Source organism: Misgurnus anguillicaudatus, chromosome 13 (genome assembly GCF_027580225.2).
Source record: "Misgurnus anguillicaudatus chromosome 13, ASM2758022v2, whole genome shotgun sequence".
Lineage (NCBI taxonomy): Eukaryota > Metazoa > Chordata > Actinopteri > Cypriniformes > Cobitidae > Misgurnus > Misgurnus anguillicaudatus.
In genome coordinates, this window is record NC_073349.2 from 3546931 (window position 1) to 3572068 (window position 25138).

The 25138-nt window shown below is 36.5% G+C and overlaps 2 protein-coding genes across 5 annotated transcripts in view; one reads left to right on the forward strand and one right to left on the reverse strand.

Annotated features, from left to right (window-relative positions):
• The window catches only part of LOC129430791 (alpha-2,8-sialyltransferase 8F), a 59824-nt gene extending 44835 nt beyond the window's left edge, over positions 1 to 14989 (reverse strand). Inside the window, exons 1-2 of one of the 3 annotated variants that reach the window (XM_055188330.2) lie at positions 14842 to 14989; positions 2884 to 2967 (exon numbers count right to left, since the gene is read on the reverse strand). In XM_055188330.2, coding sequence (XP_055044305.2) covers positions 2884 to 2967; positions 14842 to 14933 — 176 coding nt within the window. In that variant the 5' untranslated portion in view covers positions 14934 to 14989. Of the gene's footprint in view, positions 1 to 2883; positions 2968 to 14677 lie in introns of all 3 variants that reach the window. The other 2 variants (XM_073874853.1, XM_073874854.1) reach the window with 2 other exon arrangements.
• A 2369-nt stretch (positions 14990 to 17358) lies between these two features.
• LOC129430435 (alpha-2,8-sialyltransferase 8F-like) overlaps positions 17359 to 25138 on the forward strand; it is a 46161-nt gene continuing 38381 nt past the window's right edge. The window contains exon 1 of one of the 2 annotated variants that reach the window (XM_055187619.2): positions 17359 to 17888. Coding sequence is in view for 1 of the 2 variants with exons in the window: in XM_055187618.2 (XP_055043593.2) it covers positions 18485 to 18588 (104 nt within the window). In the remaining variant the exon portion in view is untranslated. Of the gene's footprint in view, positions 17889 to 18410; positions 18589 to 25138 lie in introns of those variants that run through there. The other variant, XM_055187618.2, reaches the window with a different exon arrangement.

The following is a 25138-nucleotide window of genomic DNA, read 5'->3' on the forward strand; positions in this document are numbered from 1 at the left end:
GGGAGCATGCATGAAACACCTAATGCCAAGGCAGTGAGATGCTTCCGTATCTTTAATTATGACTCTTGGCTATAGCTAAGAAAGAGAAATTGATTTTCTGTTGAAACATTTTCTCCTTACCTGGTAAGGTAATGTCTATGGAGCCAATCTCTTAAAAACTAGCCATGATCAGGTTATGTAAGCCACAACGCTTATCATCTCTCGTTTTAATAATAGGAATGGATGTGACCAAGACTGAGCTAAAGAGGAGTTTCAGGCACTGAAAACAATGATCACAGTCTCTTTCATGGATAAGGACTACCTAGGAATATTCACATTTATGTGTAACTTATCTGTTTTATTTTGTAGAACATCCTTTAATTAGTTCATGTTCATTATGTTGGTGCTCCCTGTGTCCTCTTCTGTGTGTGAGAGGGGCTTCTCAGCACAGAAGTGGATCAAGTCTAATGTGAGGTCATGTCTCAAACCAGACACAGTGGAGGACCTCATCAGAATAAGTATAGAAGCCCAAAACTGGAAAACTCTGATGCCAGGGAAACTGTTGAGGAGCGGCTCTCAAAGGGAAAGAGGCCAAGAAGGCCAAATTACAAGTCCTGGCCAAATGATATCTTCAGAGTGCAGGGAGATTACAGCCAGTGCCTGGAGTCCTGGAATATGTTCAAGAAGCTTTATGTATTTTACTTGAAATGTATTGTAAGGGGTTAGTTTGTACTTACATTATTAAATGTTTACAAAATGTTATTTGGTCAATAAATAAAGCAATAAAGCAAGACTATTTTTAAATTCAACCCTCCCTGAATAAGTAATATGTAATTTTTCCAAATTTTTCCTATTATTAATAAAAATTTAGTAAAACATTGCTTCCAATAGAGTTAATTTTACTCAATTTTTATAAGTAATTAGTTATGAGAAATATTAGGTAGACCTTCCACCATCGTTTACTCAAGCTGTTTGTGAACAAAGCACAGCTGCATCTATGCCAAAAATCTGCAAAATTATTGGCCTGGATGTTAAATCGGTCAACCTCTACATATAACCAATTATATCAACACAGTTGAACGTGTAGATCATTAGTTCAAGTTATAAATATTTGGATGCCTCATAGACCTGGGGCCTGTACCATGAAAATAGCTAAACAAACTAAGGGTTACAGGATTAATTTCAAGTTGACAAAACCACGACAATGGGATCAGGCCTTGTTGGTACAAGCTATTTTCATGGTACCTAAAACCCAGAATTTGCACAACCTAATCCTAATATACCTGGCTAACCAACTAAACCGGCTTCATGGTATATGCCCCTGGCACTGAAATAATCACAGCACAGTTGCTTCAGCTCTGCTTCTGTGCCGCTCAGACATGTAGTGTAACATCTGTGCTTAAAGATTAGTGCTGTAAACAATTCACGTATACACTGTGTGAAACCAATCTTAGCAGTTATGTGTCCGAAACTGCAGAATGAGGCATCTATATATAAGGTCCAAGGCTGTGGGTTGAGTAGAGGCGGAAACTAATTTTAATATACAAAGAACGATCAGTGTATACTAGATGAGGCAAGGGTGTAGAGTTACATTCATTTTAATACTACTTTGAAGAGATGCACATGAAGTGTCTCTAAATAATTGAATGGTGCTGTGTATGTGTGTAGATTTGTGTAAAAACAATGTGTTGATTTTTGACACTATACAGCAGTAAGAGTACAAGTATTTTAGAAGCATGGTGGTTTGTTTTGTTTTGAATGTTATTCTTTTACAGAGAGTTATTAAACATTTTAAAACATTCTTTAATGTAAAATCTGATAATCGTGATTAATAATCGCAGATAGATAACCGACAATTATGATTTTTGTCATAATTGTGCAGCCGTAATCTGACCTGTTTCTGATTTAGAACTGTATAGGAAAGTGGATTAAATCATAATCAAAAAGAGCCGCTTTGTGCCGTTCCGACCGTCATCAACACTGAAACAAATCTAGGGCCCTATAAAATCCGTTTTATTTTTTCCCAAATTATGTTTTATTTTTTGCAAATTCCGTTTTATCAGTTTTAATTTTTGGAATTTTTTTTACCCTTTACTGTTTTTTTTTGTCATAAAAAGAGTGTGCCTTTAATGTTAATGATTAAAATGTAAATGATTTGGGGGAAAAACGGGATAACACGATTACTTAACGATTGCATATAACTTTACAAACATACACAGGATAGTGATCTGACAGCATGAGCGCGCAGCTCGTTGCACGTGCAAGCGAAAGAGAGACAGAGAGCGGCGCCATAATGCAGATGATTATATTTTAAATGCGAGGAATAGTTAGTTTGCCTCAGCTTGCTTGAAATGCATAAAACTGATAAAATCCATAAAGATTTGTACTTGGACTTTGGACAGATGCAAGAGCGCGTGCACGTGACATGGGTGCAGTGAGACAGATGTGGTTAAGAGAGTGCATGTATCTTTGCCCTCACAGTGAACGGAATGTTGACAAAACTTACAAAATAACAGTTCTCCGGTCACATAAAAGTCATGTGGGAACTGCTCAGAACTTAGTGCTTAGCGTTGAATTTATAAATTTTTTCGCTGACAAAAGCAAAATCGTGGAGAGCCGCTTTGCATGGTTTCAGTGTTTTGGAGGGGGTCTGAAAGGGCGGGAGGGGGTGTGTCGCCCAGATTTACTTCCTCCGGTCTGCATTTCCCCCAGACATACGTTCTTCTCCCACACAAAAACAGAATTTTATTCAAAATATGTAAAATTCCGCAAAATTCCGCGTTAACACTAGATTCCGTGTTAATTTGCCAATTCCGCGATTCCGTGATCGCGGAAATTATAGGGCCCTACAAATCTGGGTCACATATGAGCAAAATTTTAACTGCAGTGTGACAGTAGACTTACTTTGCTGGATCAGTGGCTGAAGTGATGCTGGAAAACTTGTGACGGAGTTGCATGCAGTACACCGGAGGGATGACATTTATCTCTCTGTAAAATAAAAGAACAATTTAATGTATTACACAGTACACAGTACAGTTTTGACTAGGGTTGGGAACCGAGAACCGGTTCTTATTTAGAACCGGTTCTGTATTTTAAAAGGAACCGGAACCGCACATAATTTTTACGTTTCGGTTCTTGAAGCGGTCAGATGTCTTACCTCATGAATATTAATTACATTGAGCCACTGTTTACAAAGAAAACACCCGCGCTACTGAAGTAAGCTTTGTATACTTAGTGTTAAACATGTCCAAAAGTTAAAAGTGTCATGACAGTATCAGGAAATTGACCCGCAGATCAAGTATGAGGAATCAAAAGTGAAACCAGAAAGACGAGGTCAAAATCAGAGCAATGTTACCCCTAAACCTCAGATGAGGGCAACCACAAGGGCACGGACAAAGACAGACGTACTATCATCATCCATGCCAATGATACAAGTGTCCAGCCTAGAAGGTCTGATGCTAATTTTCAGACCATGGACTGATTAGGAATTCAGAGAATTTTGGAAAGAATTTCCACCAACGCTGACTGAAATGTCACGCTGAGAAAACCAGTGTAAACAAGGAAGAGGGAAAGAAGGAAAAAAGAACTGCATATAGCTATAGTCCATCTGGGACAAATGTCTTCTGGACAGTCCCACGGTCCTAGGCGAAAAAGCTTGCTGCATCATTTACTGAACAGTCAGTATTGTCAGTGAGTGCCACAGGCCGCACCATAAGGCAATTTTCTGCAAACCTTTAATATGTGAAGATCAAGGCTGTGTGTTTAAACACAGTTTTTTAGTTAGCCATACTTGCCCTGTGAATGTGATGGGAAGAGATCTCATGTGTAAAATGAATGCTCTCTCTTGGTTTCATGCTAGCTGCAGATTTACACTGCACTTCACATATTTATGTGGGTTGAGAGAAGGGATTATTATGGTGAATGAGGAACTGAAACTAAGAAATTGGCAGGAATAAGAATGTAAACAAAACCCAAAAGATGATGTATGATGTTAAAAGAGCTGTTACAACATGCCACTCTCTGCAGATTAGCAGGATGTGCGTTTATTTGCAGCTCATTGTGCACACACGGCAGATTGGGCTAGTCATGAGAACTTATAGTTTTCAGAGACCTGACAAAAGGTATAATACAAGAAAACATGTTTACATTTTACGCAAGTCCCTAGCATAGGCATACCCAACCCAGAATTGCCATTCACACAAATTGTAAACAACAGAAAGGGGATCATGTTTTCTGTGTTACAGCAGCACAGATTGCACCTGGTGGCATATTTCTCATTGAAACTTGATGCTGTAGCTCAGTTCCTACCACAATGTTTGCGTGCGGTGGCTGCAGCAGAAAAAAGCAGTACTGGCATCGCGTGAATTTGTAAGCTATTCTGATCTGACCTTGCTAGTACCCCATGTAGTGTTAATGATTTTGCTAAAACAATGAATTTCATTCATCAACAGAACAGCTTGTTGGCTGCGTTCTAACGTCACACTGCTTGAGATGCCGAACATCACTGTCAAAAGCTGCACCACTGTAAAAAAAAACCTCTTCTCCCCTCCCCTCTTCAGAGGATGGAGAACCACATTGTTGCATGACCATACTTAAAAAATTATGCATGCCCAGGCCTGACCTGACTGACTACCCAAAAACACAACATTGACTTGACTTTTTATGTAGATGGGTCCTTATCTAAAGAAACTGGACGTAAGTTCCTGAAGGCTGATGGAAAGCCTATTTTGAATAACTTACTAGACTCCATTATGTTACCTTATGTAGTTTCCATATGTAAATGTCTAGTGCACACATCTGCAAAAAGACTCTATTGCAACGTGCATACTGACGCTGCGGTGAAAACAGTTGTGAGATCTCCTGTGCATGTGTAACCATTAAACATGGCATATTGATTGTTATGATTTAAGTGCTTTGCAAACATTTTCTCATCCACAGGTCAAACCGAAATGGAAAGCCGCTGGAGCAGCCGAGAAGGACTGATTGTGTCTCCCCAGTCATTTCTTTTGCAACTTTGCTAAATTCACATACATGTTTAAAAATGTAGGCTTTTTTTTTGGTCCACTACAGGGTTTTCTTTAGGGGTGGGACAAAAAATTGACTCTTAAGGGGATCGCACACCGGCCACGCAGCTCAGCGCCGCGCCGTTCTAAAAAAATGTAACACATTGTTTTCTATGAGTGTACGCACACCGGCGCCGCCAGGTGGCGCCTGTCCGCGCCGCCCAGCTGTGATTCAGGAAGTTGTTCAAATCCCTGTCGCGCCACACAGCGCCACTCACACAGTTTAACATTAAATAACATCATATGTGTCCCAAATCATTAACGACTAACATTGGCTGCTAACGTATATTTTACATTTTGAAGTAGACGCTATCTGACGAAGCTCGCGCTATTTAATGTGCACTTCCGGTTTACACTACCTCCGAGTTCTCCTGCGCGCCGCTGAGCTGCGCGGCCGGTGTGCGATCCCCTTTAGATGAATCGCGATTCGGACGTGGGCCGATTCTGAATCGATTAACAAATGTCAAGAATCGATTCTTAAATGTTAGTTTACAAAATACGTTATCAGAACCAAAAGGCGGAACTCAACTGGGGGAGCGGTGTTGCACACGGACAACTTAAGAGAGTGCACACTGCACGAGCACATAGCGGAGCTCACAAGAGCAGAAGAGAAAGAAATTAAATCTACAACAGCCCTGTTTGACTCATTCTAAACTGCAAGAAAACAAGATACACTTTGGGATAATCTTTCTCTGCCTTTTCTCTGTTCAGTGAGCGGCAGGGAGAAACAGCGCATTTAATTTAATGACTCTTCTGACTGTGCTAAGTGTTTCCCTAAACCATCGGCTGACTGTTTAGATATAACATGAATATACTTCTGTAAAAATATGCACATAGTTTGTTATTCAGTCGCTGGGTGCACTGCATTATATAAATACAGTAATACTGCCGATCACTTTGTATAATGATGATGCTAGATGCTTAATGTTAGTCAGTTCGTGGAAGTTAATGCCGGTTAACATATAGACTTACTATTTTTACTGGTTTTGGGGCGGTTTCCCGGACAGGGATTAGACTAGTCCTAGACTAAAAATGTTTTAAGAACTGTCCAAACTGAAACAACTTCAACTGACATATCTTAAAATACACAAGTGCCCTTAGTTTTGCCTCGAAATGCACACAGGTAATGTTTTTAGTAAGGCATGTTTGTTAAAACTAGTTATATTTCCTAATTAAACTAAGGCCTAGCCCTGGATTAAGCTAATCCCTGTCCGGGAAACCGCCCCTTAATGTCTTAAACAGAAACAGGACATATATGTATATAAGAATGACATTATTTAACCCTTATGTTGCATTAAAGTACAGTATATGACAGTTCAGCGACTAGTAGCAAAAGCGCAAACATTAACCTGGCTTTGAGAGCAAATGTGAAGTAATGACGTCACATATAGGCAAATTAGTACGTCAAGATTCGATTCTGAATCGAATCGGGACCCTAAGAATTGATTCTGAATCGATTCATGAGGGTCTAAGCGATTCCCACCCCTATTTTTCTTCTTGCAGAAGAAGACTGCCACAGATATGTCATACACAAAAAAAATAGTTCTCCCTTTGCAGAAGATCACTAGAGTAGATGCATCCTCTTTAATATGATTGAAAACGTGGGCAGAGGAGCATGGCATCCCATTCCGAAGGGGCCCTTCGGCCATGTGATGTTTGAGGCATAACCGAAGGCATAAAAAATATTGCCTAGTACTGGTAGACATGTTCTCAAATTGAAAAATAACAAATTCAAATTGGCAAACCTTTGTAAGGAAACAGGCCTGATATTGGGTACAGGCACCGCCTGCAATGATTTACAATCATTAAAGGGGCAGTATGTAGTTTTCAGCGGCCTCTAGCGGTGATGCTTCAGATTGCAACTAATAAGTTTACAAGCGCGTGCTCGAACTCATGAGTGACGGCCAGACTGAGATGCAACACACCAGAGAAAGCACAACATGCTGGAAACTCAGGTAAACTCCCACTGCAACGTTACATTGACTGCATTTAGCCTATGTTATGTGGTGTTACATAGGTACATTTACAGTAAGATAACGAAATTGAACTACACTGAACAATTTCAGTATTTAAGCCCGGTATACATTGTGCTATTTTAAATAGTCCTTTAGGATTGTTGCTTGCCAAACTGTGCGATCAATATCGTAGTTAAGTCACACTGTATAATCTCAGTTTCCATCAAGACTGTACGAGTTTAAAGACTTTTAAAAAGCGGACGCGTTTTACATCATTGATCGACGACGGCTGGGCGAACACACACTAAAGCGAAGGCTAGCAAACCGAAACAACATCTAAAAAACTACAGCACATAATCAAAATATATTTGAAATGCTTTGTAGTAATGTTAGCTTACCTGTCCAATAAGATGTTTTTCAATGTTCAGTTTTTATACCCAAAACAAAGTGGAGGTTTCTCCATAATTTCAATGCCCTGCCGATGTTAATCCGTGTTTTTGTACAAAGTTGATCCAATTCACGTTTGGCTTTACGAGCTTCAGCAGATAACTTTTTTCTTCACAATATGTGGAGTTTGTGTTGGTGTCTGTGTTGTACTGGGAGCAGCAGGTTGTTTCTTAATGTTATCAGACATGTTGCAGTGTCGTTGCTGTGGAGTGCAAAGTCAGTAGACGAGGCGAGAGGCTCGGGAGCACGCATGCAGGTGACGTCACTGGATTTCGCGGCAAATCCAGCCCGGTACTTTCACATAAAAATTTTTTTTTCAGAGGTAATAGCAAAACACACCAAGTGTATCATTTTAATGTGAGATTACAACTCCTTCACACACCGACAATTGAAAAGGGATTAGTTTAAGTAGAAACACTGCGTACAGCTCCTTTAAATCATTGCAATCATTAACATTGCACAGAAACCATGATCCCCTATACAAATGCCTCTTGCAAGATATTAAAATCATTTCAAACTGTATTGGGTTCTGACTATAATTATTCATGTGTTCAACAAGGTAAAAATTCCACAACACTTTGTCTTTCTGTGAGTGTCTGTGTCTTTGTGTGTAAGTGTTACTGTGTCTGTGTGTCTGAGTCTCTGTGTGCACTGCACACAGCTGCGTGATTATTAGAGCCCGCCACTTTATATCTTTTATCTCTGGCTGTTTTTGTGTGGATACAGGTGCATCTCAATAAAGTAGAATGTTGTGGAAAAAAATACATTTATTTTAATAATTCTGGCTTGCCAAGTCAACAGACCTACACCCCATGGAGAATCTAAGCAAAAGGAGCCCCTACCAAGTATTAAGAGTAAGAGTACATACAGTAAATGAACATACTTTCCAGAAAGCCAACAATTCACAATTTTTACGTCTTATGAAATATTAATTTATTAAAGGGACACTTCACCCATTTGCATTACGCTTTGTATAGGTAGAACCCCAGTCATATATTTGAATGGTCATGCATCATTTTCTCAGTTGCCGCTGAGACAGGAGAAATACAGATTTCAGTGTTGCACTTTCTACTTTCAATGAAAAATCATCATTTTGCATCATTGAAAGCAGGAAGTCCAATATCTTTGTTGAGGGGGTGAGACTACAAACCTCTTTTCTCAGTCAAATAGGCACTAAATTCAAAATACAGGCAGATTGAATGGAAAGAGATCTGGAGAATTTATCCAGTGAAACAAGTATTCTCAATATTTGGAGGTTATTAGTGGACAGGGAGGTTACTTGTATCTTTTGCAATTTGTAAATATAATCCATAAAAGTTTTTTACTATTATTAATGTACTGTATATGAAGAGTTTGGTTCCAAAACGCAATAAATCCATTTTTACAAATTTCGGTAAAAACGTGTTTTCTATACCAAGAAAGTGACAGACTTTCACATTAGCATCTTTAGGTTATGAAAACATAAAAAATTCAAATCCATAATTTGATTTTCAAAGATTTATCATAAAAACGAATTATTTTTTCCACAAAATGCAATAAATCCATGATAGTTTTTTAAAATGCTATAAATCTATTCAATCAATGTATAAATGTGCATTCATCTTTGCCATGATATATTCATTTAGTTGACTAGTTGTACACACTGATTAAAAAAACAAACATCAATGACATTAATCAAAACCCCCACCCTGTCAAACTAAGAACACTGTCATAGCAGCTGTTATACTTGCCGTCGTAGCTTAGCATCTTTCAAATCGATCAGCTGTAAAATGTTTTGGTTCTGCTCGATTTTCGTTGACTTTGAGTAAAATTATTTAAAGTTTTCATAAGATCCTCTGGGGTCAATGTGTTAGCATGAGAAGCTTGATGCTGCCGGGAGAACAAGCAACCGGCTCCCTAGTGCCTCTCGTGTAAATTATTAAATGTTGATGGCCCACATTTCTTTCCCCGTCACAGAAAACCATCACAGGTTTATCAATGCTATTAAAGTATTATTTTGTTTTTGTTTGTTTGTTGATCACAAAGTACAAAGTAAATGAGGAAAACTAGGACTCTGCTCAACGCGCTGCCATTGTTTGTTCACATTGTGTGGAATGGAGCGCTGTAATTTGTGTTGCGGATTTATTGCATTCTGTAAAAAAGGAGTTGCGTTTATCACGTTTTGGGAAAAAAGGGAGAAAAGATGACAGAATAACACGGCGGATATTGGATTTTGCGTAAAATTAAGAATTTACTTTTAAATACTGGCCTGATATAATACTGATTTTGGCAGTAACTCTATTTTTTTTCAAAAATCGTGTTTTGGAACCAAACTCTTCATATTTCCTCTGTCTGTCTGTCTGTATGGATTGATGTAGAATATTAGATATTCAATATAGATATTCAATATCAATGTCTCGAATGACTAGAAATTTACATGCGGCTTTCCCACGCGAATGAAGCGAGTAAACTCAAAATGTTCAAGCATCCAACTACATGCGATTAGCGTGTTTTTGCTACATCTACCGCGGCTGGTGTGAACCCACCATAACATTACGGCCAAAGGTAACTCCGTGAATAAATTATATATAAGTTACCTTTCTTTAAAAAAAAATACTGGGCAATTGTCAGCCCATTTTCTCTCTCTTCCTGATCTCTGTAGTCTATCTTATAGTCTCTGATGTCCAGGCATATACTAGCATCTCATTCAGTGACAAACTTTTTTCTTATAAGTACTGGCGCTTTGCCCTGCACCACAAGACGAGCCTCCGCTGATCGTGCACATGTCTCAAATGGACGTGCCTGAAGTCTTAAAGCTACATAAGACTGGACAAAACCATGCAGGGACGGGGGGGGGGGGGGGGGGGGGTGATATTTTGCTGGAAATGCAGATACAATACATCTTTCTGTTTTATTGGTAAGTCTTTTCTAGATACACAATATAAATTACATTACTACTACTCGGGTCATTCTACAGAAAAGGTGGAATTCGGGTGATGGAAATTTGTTTAAAAGAACTTCTTTCAACATACCCAAAACTTCTTTAATAGCATTAATTCACTTCTATGAATCTATGAATCTGCAAAATCTATTTTTAACTTTTTAATACATTTTAATAAAGAATCCATGAGTCATTTATTTGTCATTGGTGTTTCCTTTTATTTAAACAATTTAAATTAATGTTGATATTAAATACAACCCGAATTCCAGAAAAGTTGGGGCGTTTTTTTAAACTTTAATAAAATGATAACTAAAAGACTTTCAAATCACATGAGCCAATATTTTATTCACAATAGAACATAGAAAACATAGCAAATGTTTAAACTGAGAAATTGTACAATTGTATGCACAAAATGAGCTAATTTCAAATTAGATTTCTGCTACAGGTCTCAAAATAGTTGGGACAGGGCATGTTTACCATGCTGTAGCATCTCCTTTTCTTTACAAAACAGTTTGAAGACGTCTGGGCATTGAGGCTATGAGTTGCTGGAGTTTTGGTGTTGGAATTTGGTCTCATTCTTGCCTTATATAGATTTCCAGCTGCTGAAGAGTTTGTGGTCGTCTTTGACGTATTTTTTTGTTTAATGATGCGCCAAATGTTCTCTATAGGTGAAAGCAGGCAGGCCAGTTCAGCACCCGGACTCTTCTACGACGAAGTGATGCTGTTGTAATAGCTGCAGTATGTTGTTTTGCACTGTCCTGCTGAAATATACAAGGCCTTCCCTGAAATAGATGTGTTTGGAGGGCAGCATATGTTGCTCTAAAACCTTTATATACCTTTCAGCATTCACACAGCCTTCCAAAACATGCAAGCTGCCCATACTGTATGCACTTATGCACCCCCATACCATCAGAGATGCTGGCTTTTGAACTGAACGCTGATAACATGCTGGAAGGTCTCCCTCCTCTTTAGCCCGGAGGACACGGCGTCCGTGATTTCCAACAAGAATGTCAAATTTGGACTCGTCTGACCATAGAACACTATTCCACTTTGAAATAGTCAATTTTAAATGAGCCTTGGCCCACAAAACATGACGGCGCTTCTGGACCATGTTCACATATGGCTTCCTTTTTGCATGATAGAGCTTTAGTTGGCATCTGCTGATGGTACGGTGGATTGTGTTTATCGACAGTGGTTTCTGGAAGTATTCCTGGGCCCATTTTGTAATGTCATACAATCATGCCAATGAGTGATGCAGTATCGTCTGAGGGCCCGAAAACCACAGCCATCCAATAAAGGTCTCCGGCCTTGTCCCTTACACACAGAGACTTCTCCAGTTTCTCTGAATCTTTTGATGATGTTATGCACTGTAGATGATGAGATTGGTAAAGCCTTTGCAATTTGACGTTGAGGAACATTGTTTTTAAAGTATTCCACAATCTTTTTATGCAGTCTTTCACAGATTGGAGAGCCTCTGCCTATCTTTACTTCTGAGAGACTCTGCTTTTCTAAGACATACCTTTTATAGCTAATCATGTTACAGACTTAATATCAATTAACTTGATGTTCTCCCAGCTGAATCTTTTCAAAACTGCTTGCTTTTTTAGCCATTTCTTGCCCCCGTGCCGGCTTTTTTGAGACCTGTAGCAGGCATTACATTTTAAATGAGCTAATTAAGTGGATACAAGTGTAAAATTTCTCAGTTAAACATTTGCTATGTTATCTATGTTCTATTGCAGGGCTCCAGACTGCCACCAAATGGTGGCATTTTGCCACCAAAATTTGAGAGTGTGCCACTGAATTTTACATCCAGTCGCACATGTGCAATCAGTAAATTTGACTTTTTTGTGATGTGCCAGTGAATTTGAAACAGTACATTGTACTTTCTGCATCTACCATTAAAGTATTTATTAGTAATACGGTGGAAATTTGTAGAAATCGAAATATTTGGTTAGCATGTTGATTTACGGTGTGTGCCCCTAAATTTTCTGGTTGCACCCCTAAAATTTTCAGTTGGGGGCCACTGTGCTCCTAGTGAAAAAAATGAGTCTGGAGCCCTGTATTGTGAATAAAATATTGGCTCATGTGATTTGAAATTCCTTTAGTTTTCATTTTATTCAAATTTAAAAAAACGTCCCAACTTTTCCGGAATTCGGGTTGTATTTTTTCTCATTACAGCTTGTGTATTTAGTTATTTAGTAAAGGTTGAGTAGAGGAATAATAACAGCAAAAAAATAATAAATTATTAATATTTGTTTAATTAAATTCTTCATCTTTACCCAGCATTGTATGAAATTATTTGATTTTAAGTTTGACTTTTTTCTTTAAAACCAACAAAAACAAAAATATTCAACCAAAAAGGCAGACTGAAACATCAACAATGTCTTACATCCCATATCAACCACAAAATATTACTAGAAAGTACAAGAAAATACATTCGTAACACCAAAACTTGGTTTAACACCAATGACACAATGTAACACCAATGACAAAATGAGAATATAATAATAGATAATGAATATGATAAAACTTTACTTTTAGCATTTCAGTGTTGTAGTAAATTCATACAGGGTTAAAGGTAAATGTACATTTGATTTGTTTTACAAAAAACATGGTTTTACACAGTTCAACTTCCATGTATGATCAAAGGGACAGGGCAATTTTCAGGACCAGACATTTAAAAAAGAAAAAAAAAATTAAATAAATAAACTTTCTTATTATTTTAAGGACAATCTATATTCATTAAATATATATCATTATGGGATTATTGGGTCAAATTAAATGATTAAGGGGTCTGCAAAAGCAAGGGACAAGCATTTCCACCTTTTTTTTTTTTTGTAGAATGACCCACTTGTATTACTAATAAAAATGTTTTATTGATTTGAAGAGTTTAGTTCCAAAAATGCGATAAACAGCTTTTTTAATACATATTAGTTACCGCCAAAATCAGTATTGTATCTGGTCAGTGTTAAAAAGTAATTTCCTCATTTTATGCTAAATTCGACAGTATTATTCTATCATCTTTTATTTCCAAACCATGACAAACGCCAGTCTTTATTCTCTGCAGAATGCAATAAATCCACTCAAAAAATCACAGTGCACCATTCCATGCATTGTAAACAACAATGGCGGCGCGCTGAATACACACAGAATCCTAGTTTTCCTCATCTACTTTGTACCTCGTGATCAAAAAACAAACAAAAACAAAATAATACTATTGATGGCATTGATTAACCTGTGGTGGTTTTCTGTGCCGGGGAAGAAATGTTAGCCATCAAAATCTAATAATTTTACGTCACTCTGGCGAAGAAAAAATGCGAAGGAAACAAGTTGCTTGTTCTCCTGACAGTATCAAGCTTCTGTCATGCTAACACACTGACCCCAGGGGATCTTATGAAAACGTTCCATCTTTTTACACGAAGTCAACAAAAACCGAGCAGGACCAAAACATTTTACAGCTGATAGCTGTCAAAAAAGTTCAGCGACAACATCTCAAGTGAGTGTCCTTAATATGACAGAGTAAGAATTTTTTGATTAATGACATTAATGATTATTTTTTAATCAGTGTATACCACTAGTCAACTAAATGAATATAACATGGCAAAGATGAATGAACATTTGGACATTCTGTGATCTAATGTGATATTCTGTGATCTAATGTGATATTACAGCCTACGTGATCAAATAGCCTGCGCTATTTTAATTAAATAAATAAAAATCCTGAATAATACAGCAATGTCCGGAACTATGTTCACATAATGTAAAAGCTATAGGTAGCCTAACTACTCTCTCACACATTTACATGGGAAGAATTACAGAGACAGTTTCTGCTGCCCCTCTCAGCTCATTACATACAGTAACTGTTAGCCTTACGAAAATAAGCCATGGTTTTAATACAGTTATTACAGTTTACTTACTGTAGTAAAACCATGGTTACTACAATATAACCATGGTTTTGACAACCCTGGTTTTCAAACACCATAGTTACATCATGGTTACTGTGGTAAAACCATATGGTTTTGCTAATAGTAATCAATACACCAAAAACATGGTTACTACACTTTTACTACAATAAAAAACATGGTTATTTTCGTAAGTGCAACCGAGCCGTGAGCTCAATTTCCAAACATAGTCATCTTACTTTACAACTTTAAATAGTTTAGAAAATGTTAATAACATTTACGAGTTTACAGTTTAGATTTAAATAACGGTATGTTTATACAGTTGCATATTTTTAAGTTAGTTGGTCAATATTTTGCACAGACGAGCCGCGCCTGCCATTGCCCCAAAGTTAAAACTAAGTTAAGAATAACTTATCTCTCTCGTGGTCGTATTTTTGTCGTAGAAAACAGCTATGCTTGTAAATATCAGCAAAATAACTGTCAGCAGTGCGATGATCCGTTTTATAAACCTGTCCATCTGAAACTTTGTCTAAAGTGTGGGTGGAAATTGCGTAACAAGTAACAAGATGTCTTACTGTATAGAAAATAAGTAGGGTTCAATGATGTTTGAGGAGATTTGATCAGATGCGTCAGGAACATGGGGGCGGAGCGAGATGCCAGGCTGCATACGTCATCACGCCTGGTATATTTAAGTTAACTGGGCATTACATTCGCAAATCATAAGCATATTACAACAATTTACTACTAACTAAGACTAACAGTCAACTTTATAATTGTTTATATTTTAAAAATAAGACAGGCTTGATGACGTATGCAGCCTACAAGATATGCGACCTCCGGAGGCTGCAGCCACGGATGTTTAATTAATGGCAATATCATCCCGCGTTTTATTGAATTCACAGGGTGGCCAAGCACAAGTACAATAAAGTGAATGTTAGCATTCCTTATCTTCCTTCAGTTCTTCGTCGAATGAAGACGGAAAAAGATGAAAAACTCCCAAAAGCACTCTGAACCTCACGCTTCTCTCTTCTGTTTTCTGTTATCTCTTTAAACACGAGTCCAACACTGCACCCTAGTGCCCAAAGCACTACATGGAGTTCAAACTGTGTTAAAAAAACACCAAGGGCCAGTTTCCTGGAGAGGGATTAGACTAATCCTTGACTAAAATAAATATAAGAGCTGTCCAAAAAACAACTTGCACTTAAAATACATCAGTGCCCTTTGTTTTGCTTCAAAATGCACAAAAGTAATGTTTTTATTAAGGAATGTTTGTTAAAACTAGTTATATTCCCTAATTAAACTAAGGCCTAGTCCTGGTTTAAGCGAATCCCTGTCCGGGAAAGGGGAAACCACCCCATGTAATTTTTTTTCTACTGGCTTGTTCAGATTTTACTGGCCTCACCAAAAAGCACTAAAATTAAACCGGTCTAAGTATTGTCTTCATTGTTTTGACCCATGTAGCCTTAAGGTTATAACACCAAAAACTAACATCCTACCTCATAAATGTCTAAAAAATAAATATGGTTAAAAAGACCAGTGAACAGTCATAAAAAAATCTATTTATGAGCAATAGCACAAATCAGGCTAATGTTGTCGAGCCCAGGATTATTATGTAGTTTCACCACATACAGTTGTTATCAAAATTATTCCACCCCCGGTGATAGTAATCATTTTTAAGTGTACGCTTTTACAAAGTTTTTTTTCAGTACAGTGGCAAATTAAAAGTTAAAATGTCTATATATATAATTGTATGCTTTTGAGTTATAGTATTTTATCTGTAAACTGCTGTCATAATTATTTAAGCGCTATTTAACACTAGTCCCTTATTTGTAAGGTAGGGTACAAAAGTGTGTTAAACCACAATTAAGGCTTTGGAAACTATAACAAAACTGAACTAGATAGGTAGGCTACATTGTTTTAAAGAAAACGTGAATGCTGTGGCAAATATCATGACACAAAAGGTTGCAGTAATGTTAACATGAGTCAAAAAGTCCACCCTTATGGTAGTACTTTTGTGTCAATATTATTTAATCAAACATACAGTATTTGAGAGCAAAACTATTAAATTGTTGTAAAAAAATTGTATTCGCATTTAAAAAATGTTATCTTAAAATTATTTTAGTTACAAAATACAGTAATTGTTAACCAAATTTTTTGCAATATGAATTTTTCCTTGAGTAGTTTCATCGCGTGTCCCTACATTTTGCTCTCTGCTATGCTGTTTTTGTTTGCAGATTAAAAATCTTTGCTTTTGAGTCAAAAAGTTTTGGATGCAAGTTACAAGCATCTCAGTGGGCGGGATCAACCATAGACATTATATACGTAGACACCTCATGACGTGCTGGAACGCATCAAGCGTCTGCGCCATATTGGATGGGTCTCCTCACTGTACGCTAGCCCCAGAGTCAATGGGAGTTAACGGAAAGAAAGCCATACTATGGCCGTATTTTGTGCAGCTTACGGTTGCAATAACCCGCGCAATATTGATTCCAGATCACATGGGATTACATTTCACAAGTAAGATTGAACAATCATTTTGGTTATTTTACATTATTATTTATAATATTATTTCAATGTTCAGCAGGAACTGGTACTCTCTCTCATGATCTCTCGCTGTTTTTTCTTCACATTTGAAGGTTTCCCAGTGATACAGGCATGAGGAGGCAATGGGAAGTTGCTATAAAACGGGAGGGTTTTGTTGTGACAGAGTCTTCAAAGCTCTGCAAAGAGTATAGAAGAACAAGAGGGGAAACTCTGATTCGTTTTTAGCAACAGCCACTAGATGGCGCTTCAGTAGCGCGCCCGCTATTTGGAATGAAAATTCTCACAGCCAATTCATTCTCAATTCATTCATATTAAAATTAATTTAATACCTAATTACATAAAATACCTAATTACGTAAAAATTACATAAAATTGTGTACTAAAGTACTTTTTAAGTAAAAGTAAAAAAAGTAGATGTTTAATGTAGCCTACTTATATATAAACCAAAAACTTGAAATTATGAAATGTAGTGGAGTAAAAATTATGATAATATGCTTTGGAATGTTAGTTTTCCAAAGAAAAACACTGATAAAATACAGATACTTGAAAATTTACTTTTATGTAGAAAGTAAATACTTAAGTAGTGTCTGCCTCTGTCAATATGCCATACTTAAAGAGCATAATACAAAGTATTTTAGCATGAAAGCAGTATTTTTCAATGTGTGACAGCGTCATGTATCATAACTAAATCTCTGCCGCTTATAACAACTCAAACCGTGTGAAAATCCGGTAAAAATTAGAGGAGTTATGATTATTCCTCATTAGAAATGAATGCAAGGGAGCGCACTGGAGACCCATCCAAGATGGCGGCCGCGCGATACGTCAGCTCCAATAGGCAGCTCAGTCTACGAGGTGTCTATAATGTCCATGGTCTGTAGCTGCAGGCTCCGAGTCTGCTTCAAACTGTTTCACACAGTTTGAACTCCATAGTGCTTTGGGCACTAGGGTGCAGTGTTGGACTCGTGTTTAAAGAGATAACAAAAACCAGAAGAGTGAGGTCGAGTGCTTTCGGGAGTTTTCCCTCTTTTTCCGTCTTCATTCGAAGAAGAACTGGAGGAGGACGAGGAGTGATAGCAAAAGTAACTGTATTGTACTTTGTTATTTTTTTTTAGTTGAAGTCAATGAAACGCGGGACGATATTGCCATTAATTAAACATCAGTAACTGGGTTTCCATCCAAACATGATGCGAATCTTTTCAAAATTAGAAATGCGAATATTAGGTGCGTTTCATTTCAAGTTGTTTGAGCGAATGACGGTGGTATTAGGTAACCTAACCAACAGTACAAAACAATGTACGCGTGGAAAATGGAGACAGGACTGCATGTGTCACAATGGGGCAATTTATTCATGTATTTGCCGTGCAGCTTGTAATTGCCACACATGGTGCATAGAAGAAGGAATGCAGACTTTTTATGAAGATTTATTTATTTACAATTATAACGTGGACCATTATTCTTAGTTTAATCGTAAACTGTTGTAACATGGTTTGCGAATGTAATGCTGAAGTTAACTTAAATAAACCAGGCTTGATGACGTATGCAGCCTTGCATGTCGCTCCGCCTGTTCCTGGCGCATCTGACCAAATCTCCTTAAATATCATTGAAACCTACCTATATTTTATACAATAAGACATATTGTTACGGAATTTCCACCCAGACTTAGCCAAAGTTTCAGATGGACCACATTTTTATGAAACGGATCTTCACACTGCTGGCAGTTATTGTGCTGATATTTACAAGCATAGCTGTTTTCTACAACAAAATAGTTACGACCACGAGGTGAGAGATGAAGTTATTCTTAACTTAGTTTTAACTTTGGGGCAATGGCAGGCGCGGCTCTGTGCAAAATATTAATCAACTAGAATATATGCAACTGTATAGCTAATCTACCGAGCCCGTAAGGGGTCACTTTGGTGTATTTTTTTAGACCACACTATTGCCTTCCCACGCAATACTTTTTGCGTTCCCTCGCAATACTTTTTGCGTTCCCTCGCAAAAAGAGAATACTGTTTTCTAGAGAAAGCACAGCGCTTCACAGCGTCACCTGAGGCAGTTCATTAGGCAATGGCATCATTGATGCCCACTGTTTGAAGATATGATATATAACTACTGTTATTAAAGAATTATACAGTATTTATTTGTATTTAAGTCCAAGTTCAAATGAACAGTGGCATGTAAGACTAGTCTTGCATATTTAGTTCACTCCAAAATGGTCTATATTGTCACTTAACTTATGCTGCTTGACTTCTCAGCATAAAGATCATTATTAAATTAATATTATTTCAAATTTAGAAATAGGCTACCCCATGCCATCTAATAAAGAAGTGGGTACTCCGTGCGTGCCGTCACGTGTACCCACCATATGGCATCATTGATGTCCGCTGTTAGTAGATATATAACTACTGTTATTAAATAATTATATTGTATTTCTTTGTATTTAAGTCCAAGTTCAAAATAAAACTATATAAACCTCTCCATTGTGAAATGGTTTATATACATTCACAATGGAGCGGTTTATAGAGTTTTATTTTGAACTTGGACATAAATACAAAAAATTCAATATAATTATTTAATAACAAAGTTATATATCTACTAACAGCGGACATCAAGGATGCCATATGGCCCGGCGTTGCATTGCCCCCTCAGATCTGATTTGTGCATTTTTGTATTCATGGTTAAAATGTTCAACCTTTTGATTTAAATAATAATTTAACCTTATCCCCATATGGGATTTAAAATGTTCAGTGACATTACTGTCAGATTCAAACGTCCTTCGCGCGGAGCCAGACGGACGAGCTAGATATAGCAACACTATGCAGTGTTTTCAACCTCATCATGTTTATTTTAGATTTCAGACATTTAAATACACATAATCACTGGTAAAACAATAGCCTACATTTAGTTTGTAAAATACACACTGATGTCTGTGGAAGCAGCAATACAAATCTATTCAAATAATATAGTAATTTGCAAATAATAAATAAATATTATTTTCAAATTATAATAATTTGCCGACGTATCAGACAAAAACAGTGGAAGTATAAAGTTTACTTTATTGTTATAAAGGTTATAATGAAAAGACGGGGATGCGCTCCTCCCTTGCGAAAAATAAGCGTGCTTAAATGTACTTTTATAAAGTGTACTTATTACATAAATATAATATACTTTAATACAGTTAAGTGTGAATTAAATGCAATCTTTTCGGCGCACTTAATGCACATTAAATGTAATTAATTTCAAATATATCATATATTAAGTTGAAATAAAATGTAATAAGTTGCCATTAAGAGTTAACTTAATTGGTACTTTATTACTTATATCTACTTTCATAATTGCTTCTAGTGTTTTTACAATATAGCCTAAAGTGCACTACACAATATAATGACATGAAATTAATGTGACTTAAAATACACTTTAATGTCGGTTAACAATAAACTTAAGTGTGGATTAAATCCAATGTTTTCAGCGAAATTAATAAACATTAAGTGTAATTTATTTCAAATGTATCACATATTAAGTTGAAATTAAAACCAATAAGTTGCCATTAAGAGTGCTTTTTTGCAACAACTAATGTGGGTCTTTAATACAACTTTATATTTACTTTCATAATTGCTTCTAGTGGTTTTAAAATATAGTTAAAGTGCACTGTTCAATCTGCTGTCAAGCAATTAATGTGAAATTAAAAATAAGTTAAAGTATATTAACAGTACATTTAATTATTAATTAAATGTAATGTTTCAAATACAAATTTGCCAAATAAATTCAAAAATATTCAATCAGTTGAACTGTGATTTCAGTGCAGTAAAGCGATTTCAATGCATCTTTCTACTTTTAACTACTTGTATGTACTTCTACAAATACTGAAAAACAAGTTAATTAAATATGTATTCATTTCAGTTTAATGCATTACAAACAAACAAAAACCACAATGCTTACACTGACAATAAAACAGTTTGGTAGTCAAATAATTATGAATCGAATTTTTTGTTTTGCAAAAGTACATTTAATAAATGAATAATGAGTTGTATATGTCCAAACAAATACAAAAAAAAAAAAAAAAATCTTCGTTTAATATTGTAAAATTAGAATCAAACAAGTATCAATATTGAATAATTGCATCCCTTAAAAAAAAAAAAAAAACTCAAAGTTATTATTTTTTAACATTTTAACAGACAACAAAAAAAGAACTGCATGAACTTTAAATTAACAAATCCTTTGGTAGGTCACTTCAGTCTAATGATCATTTATTAAATGTGTTTAGAAATATTGTCATGAAAGTGTACTTTCTTTAAGTTAAACTTAAATACATATTATTACAGTAAAAAGTGCACTTAAGTGTGTTAATAAATAGTATCATTAAAGTGTATTCCATACATTAAGTGGTCTTTAATTTTAATTATATTATATTATCAGCAAGTGCACTTCTCAAAAAGTATACTCTTATTATTTTAAGCACACAAAAAGTACGCTTTCAATACACTTAAGCACGCTAATTTTTCACAAAGGCTGTCAAGCAGCTATAACAGAGCGAGGCCGACGAACGTGCTCTTAAACAGGAAATAATATATGGAATTATTTGTGCATCTTTAAATAACTGTAAGAATACATTTCCTTTAAATATAATTTGTCATATAAAGTTTTAAGAGATAACAATGTCTTTTCCACTTTTATTGCTTAGACTTGTTAATGCGGTTAACGTGTTTTGCGCATTTAAGAGTTTATTTCAGTAATATTGCTGTGTTTAAGGTAATAATAATACAATTTACATGTCAAGCTTACTTATCCGTTTATTAATTTCATCATGCTGTTGTGTTAAATAATATGTGGAAATTTATTGCCATTTGAGACGTTCATTGCCGTTATATGAATACTCTCGTCTATTATTCAAATCATATGCGGAATAATGTGTGCATCTTTGAATAACTGTAAGAATACAGTTCCTTATATATATAATAATTTTTGTCAAAGTTTTGATCAATAATAATGTTGTGAGGATAATGCCATTGCCGTTGAATACTCTCGTCTACAATATGAATTATTATGCTGTTTAAATTTTGCTAGTGAGTTTCTGGTTACCTGTGCAGTTGCATATGGAGTGTTTTATGGAGCGCTTCATTTAAAAAATCTGTCGTTCCAAAGCGAGATCTCAATGTTTATTATTCATTGATGGTATAAGTTAAGCCCCAACAATTTCAAATGCCCCCTAAGTCATTTCATCCTGCAGCCGGGCCTATAGGCAACTTATTACATTTTATTTCAACTTAATATATTATATATTTGAAATTAATTACATTTAATGTGCATTCAGTGCGCCGAAAATATTGTATTTAATTCACACTTAAGTGTATTTAAGTTTATTATATTTATGTAATAAGTACACTTTATAAAAGTACAGATTTAAGCACACTTATTTTTCGCAAGGGAGGTGCGCATCCCCGTCTTTCAAACATGTATCATTATAACCTTTAAAACAATAAAGTAAACTTTATACTTCCACTGTGTTTGTCTGATATGAATAACATACGTCGGCAAATTATTGTTATTTGAAAATAATATTTATTTATTGTTTTTCAAATTGCTGTCTTGTTTGGGTGGATTTGTGTTGCTGCTTCCGCAGACATCAGTGTGTATTTTACAAACTAAATGTAGGCTATTGTTTTACCAGTGATTATGTGTATTTAAATGTCTGAAATCTAAAATAAACATGATGAGGTTGAAAACACTGCATAGTGTTGCTATATCTAGCTCGTCCGTCTGGCTCCGCGCGAAGGACGTTTGAATCTGACAGTAATGTCACTGAACATTTTAAATCCCATATGGGGATAAGGTTAAATTATTATTTAAATCAAAAGGTTGAACATTTTAACCATGAATACAAAAATGCACAAATCAGATCTGAGGGGGCAATGCAACGCCGGGCCATATGGCATCCTTGATGTCTGCTGTTAGTAGATATATAACTATGTTATTAAATAATTATATTGAATTTTTTGTATTTATGTCCAAGTTCAAAATAAAACTCTATAAACCGCTCCATTGTGAATGTATATAAACCATTTCACAATGGAGAGGTTTATAGAGTTTTATTTTGAACTTGGACTTAAATACAAAGAAATACAATATAATTATTTAAAATACTTTATTTTTTGTCAGTTTACGACAAAGTCAAACATAACGCCCATACAAGCAACTTTAAATAATTTGTTTGTATCTTTCATGTAGCATTTTATGAACGGAAAACCTACCTGGGCCGGGTTTCCCAAAAGCATCGTAAGGCTAAGTAGATCGTAAAAACGATCGTACGAATCATCTTATAGTCGGGGAGCCAAAGTCTCAAAAGCTCAATAAAATGGGTTGAACCTGACCTGGTCTGCCATACTTTTTATTTGTGTTTTTTCTGTTAACTTTGACCCCAGGAACCAACAACTGGAGGGTCCGCTCTGCCGGAAACACCGCGAAAAAAAATTGTGGCCATTTTAGTGTACGTACCCTTTATTTTTATCAGAAAATTGTGAAAAAAAAATGTTTTTTCCTCAAATTGTCAGTGGGTTAGGTAAACTGTCAATGAATGCATTCCAGACACACAGAACACATGTGCCGACAACATCCACCGAAAAACAACTCCCAAAACACATCTCTGCATAATTTTGCATCAATCCAATGCAAAAAAGTAGGCGTTTTTTCACTTTTTTCCAATATTTTCATCTTTACTTCAACTATTCCCCGAAGTTATGACATCAGTCAATATATCATTATTGTCACCAAACAGTATACTCATTACACAGAAAAAATTATAAAAATCCAAACAAAATCAATGGATCTGTGATGATTTCACTACTAGTTGGCCATCAACAGGCTCAGAACCTTAATAGAATTTTTGGCTACTTTCAAAATTCCGAAAGACATACTGGATAACATGATTGTTAATGTCCACATTATTAAACATCATGGTCTAGGAATCTTTTTAATTTCAACATAACCCTCTCCCAATGGAAATATGTCACACAATAAATATAATACAGCAAAATGACTTTAATTATTTTATTGCCTCAGATGACAACTATTACAACTTTAAAGAGATACTTCACCCATTTGAATTAAGCTTTGTAGCTTTAGAAACCCAATCATGTTTTTGAATGGTCATGCATCATTTTCAGTTTCCCCTGACATGGGAGAAATACAGATTTCAGTGTTGCACTTCCTTCTTTCAATGATGTAAAAATCGTCATTTCGCGTCATTGAAAGAAGGAATTGCTATATTTTTTTCGGTCAAATAGGCACCACATTTGAAATGTACAGTATGTTACATTTTGACTACAAATATGACCCACTTTCAATAAGGATTAATTTAACATAACTTATTAACTAGATTCAGGTCCATGTGAGGTGGGATAATCACAAGGGTGGCACACTGCAGATACTGCTCTGGGGACAGACCTTCACCCTCACCACCTGAGGAGACATGAATTTGAGGGTTATACAGCAGCGTGATAAAAGATACAACCCCCTCACTCTCTAACACACACACACGCGCGCAGCCTACTTACATGTCCCTGTCTTCAAGCGCAAGTTCAATCCTTAAACATCCCCGGTGTAGAGACATGCAATGCCACACTTCACATTGGCTCTTGCACAGAAGCATCCTCGGGCATGCATGCTTTTCTTGCAGTGGCAGTATTTGCTGTGTTTGAGTTCAGAAGGTTTTGCCTCTTTCGGCATCATGGTTGCCACCAATTTGCCATTGACAAGTTGTTTCCCAAAATCAGTGGCAGCTGGGTGGGTGGGCTGGGCTATGTGTGCCCGCTTGCACACAGCCAACTGATGCAGGGATCTGCGAAGGTGTAAGTGGAGGGCATCTTCAGTTGGTCGAAGGCAACGCATGTCTCCTTTGATGCTCACAAATAGATGGGCTTGAAGTGCATCTAGAGTACCACCAAAGTCACTCCTGTCATAGTGACACCATGTATCGCCATGCTGCTGTTATTACCTTTTCCTGAACATCCCGGGGTTCCTCAGATCACCGTACCTGCACAGTGGCAGAATGTCTGTCTGTCTGTCAATGTTGTGTAGGCCCACCCTTTTCCTCTTCTGTACGGATTGCTCACTGTGTCACATCCGGTAAGTATGTAGGTGCTGAGGAGAAGGGATGTAACCTCTGAAGCAGCAGCATTATACTTCCCTGTCAGAGCTTCTGTGGTGGCATGAACAGGTAGGAAGATATCCATCGTTTTCACCCACAGCTTCTGCAGCCCATCCATGTGTGTGATGTAGTACATGCACATCATGATCACATCTGTGTCAGTTGCAACAACTACAGCTCGTTCGTGGT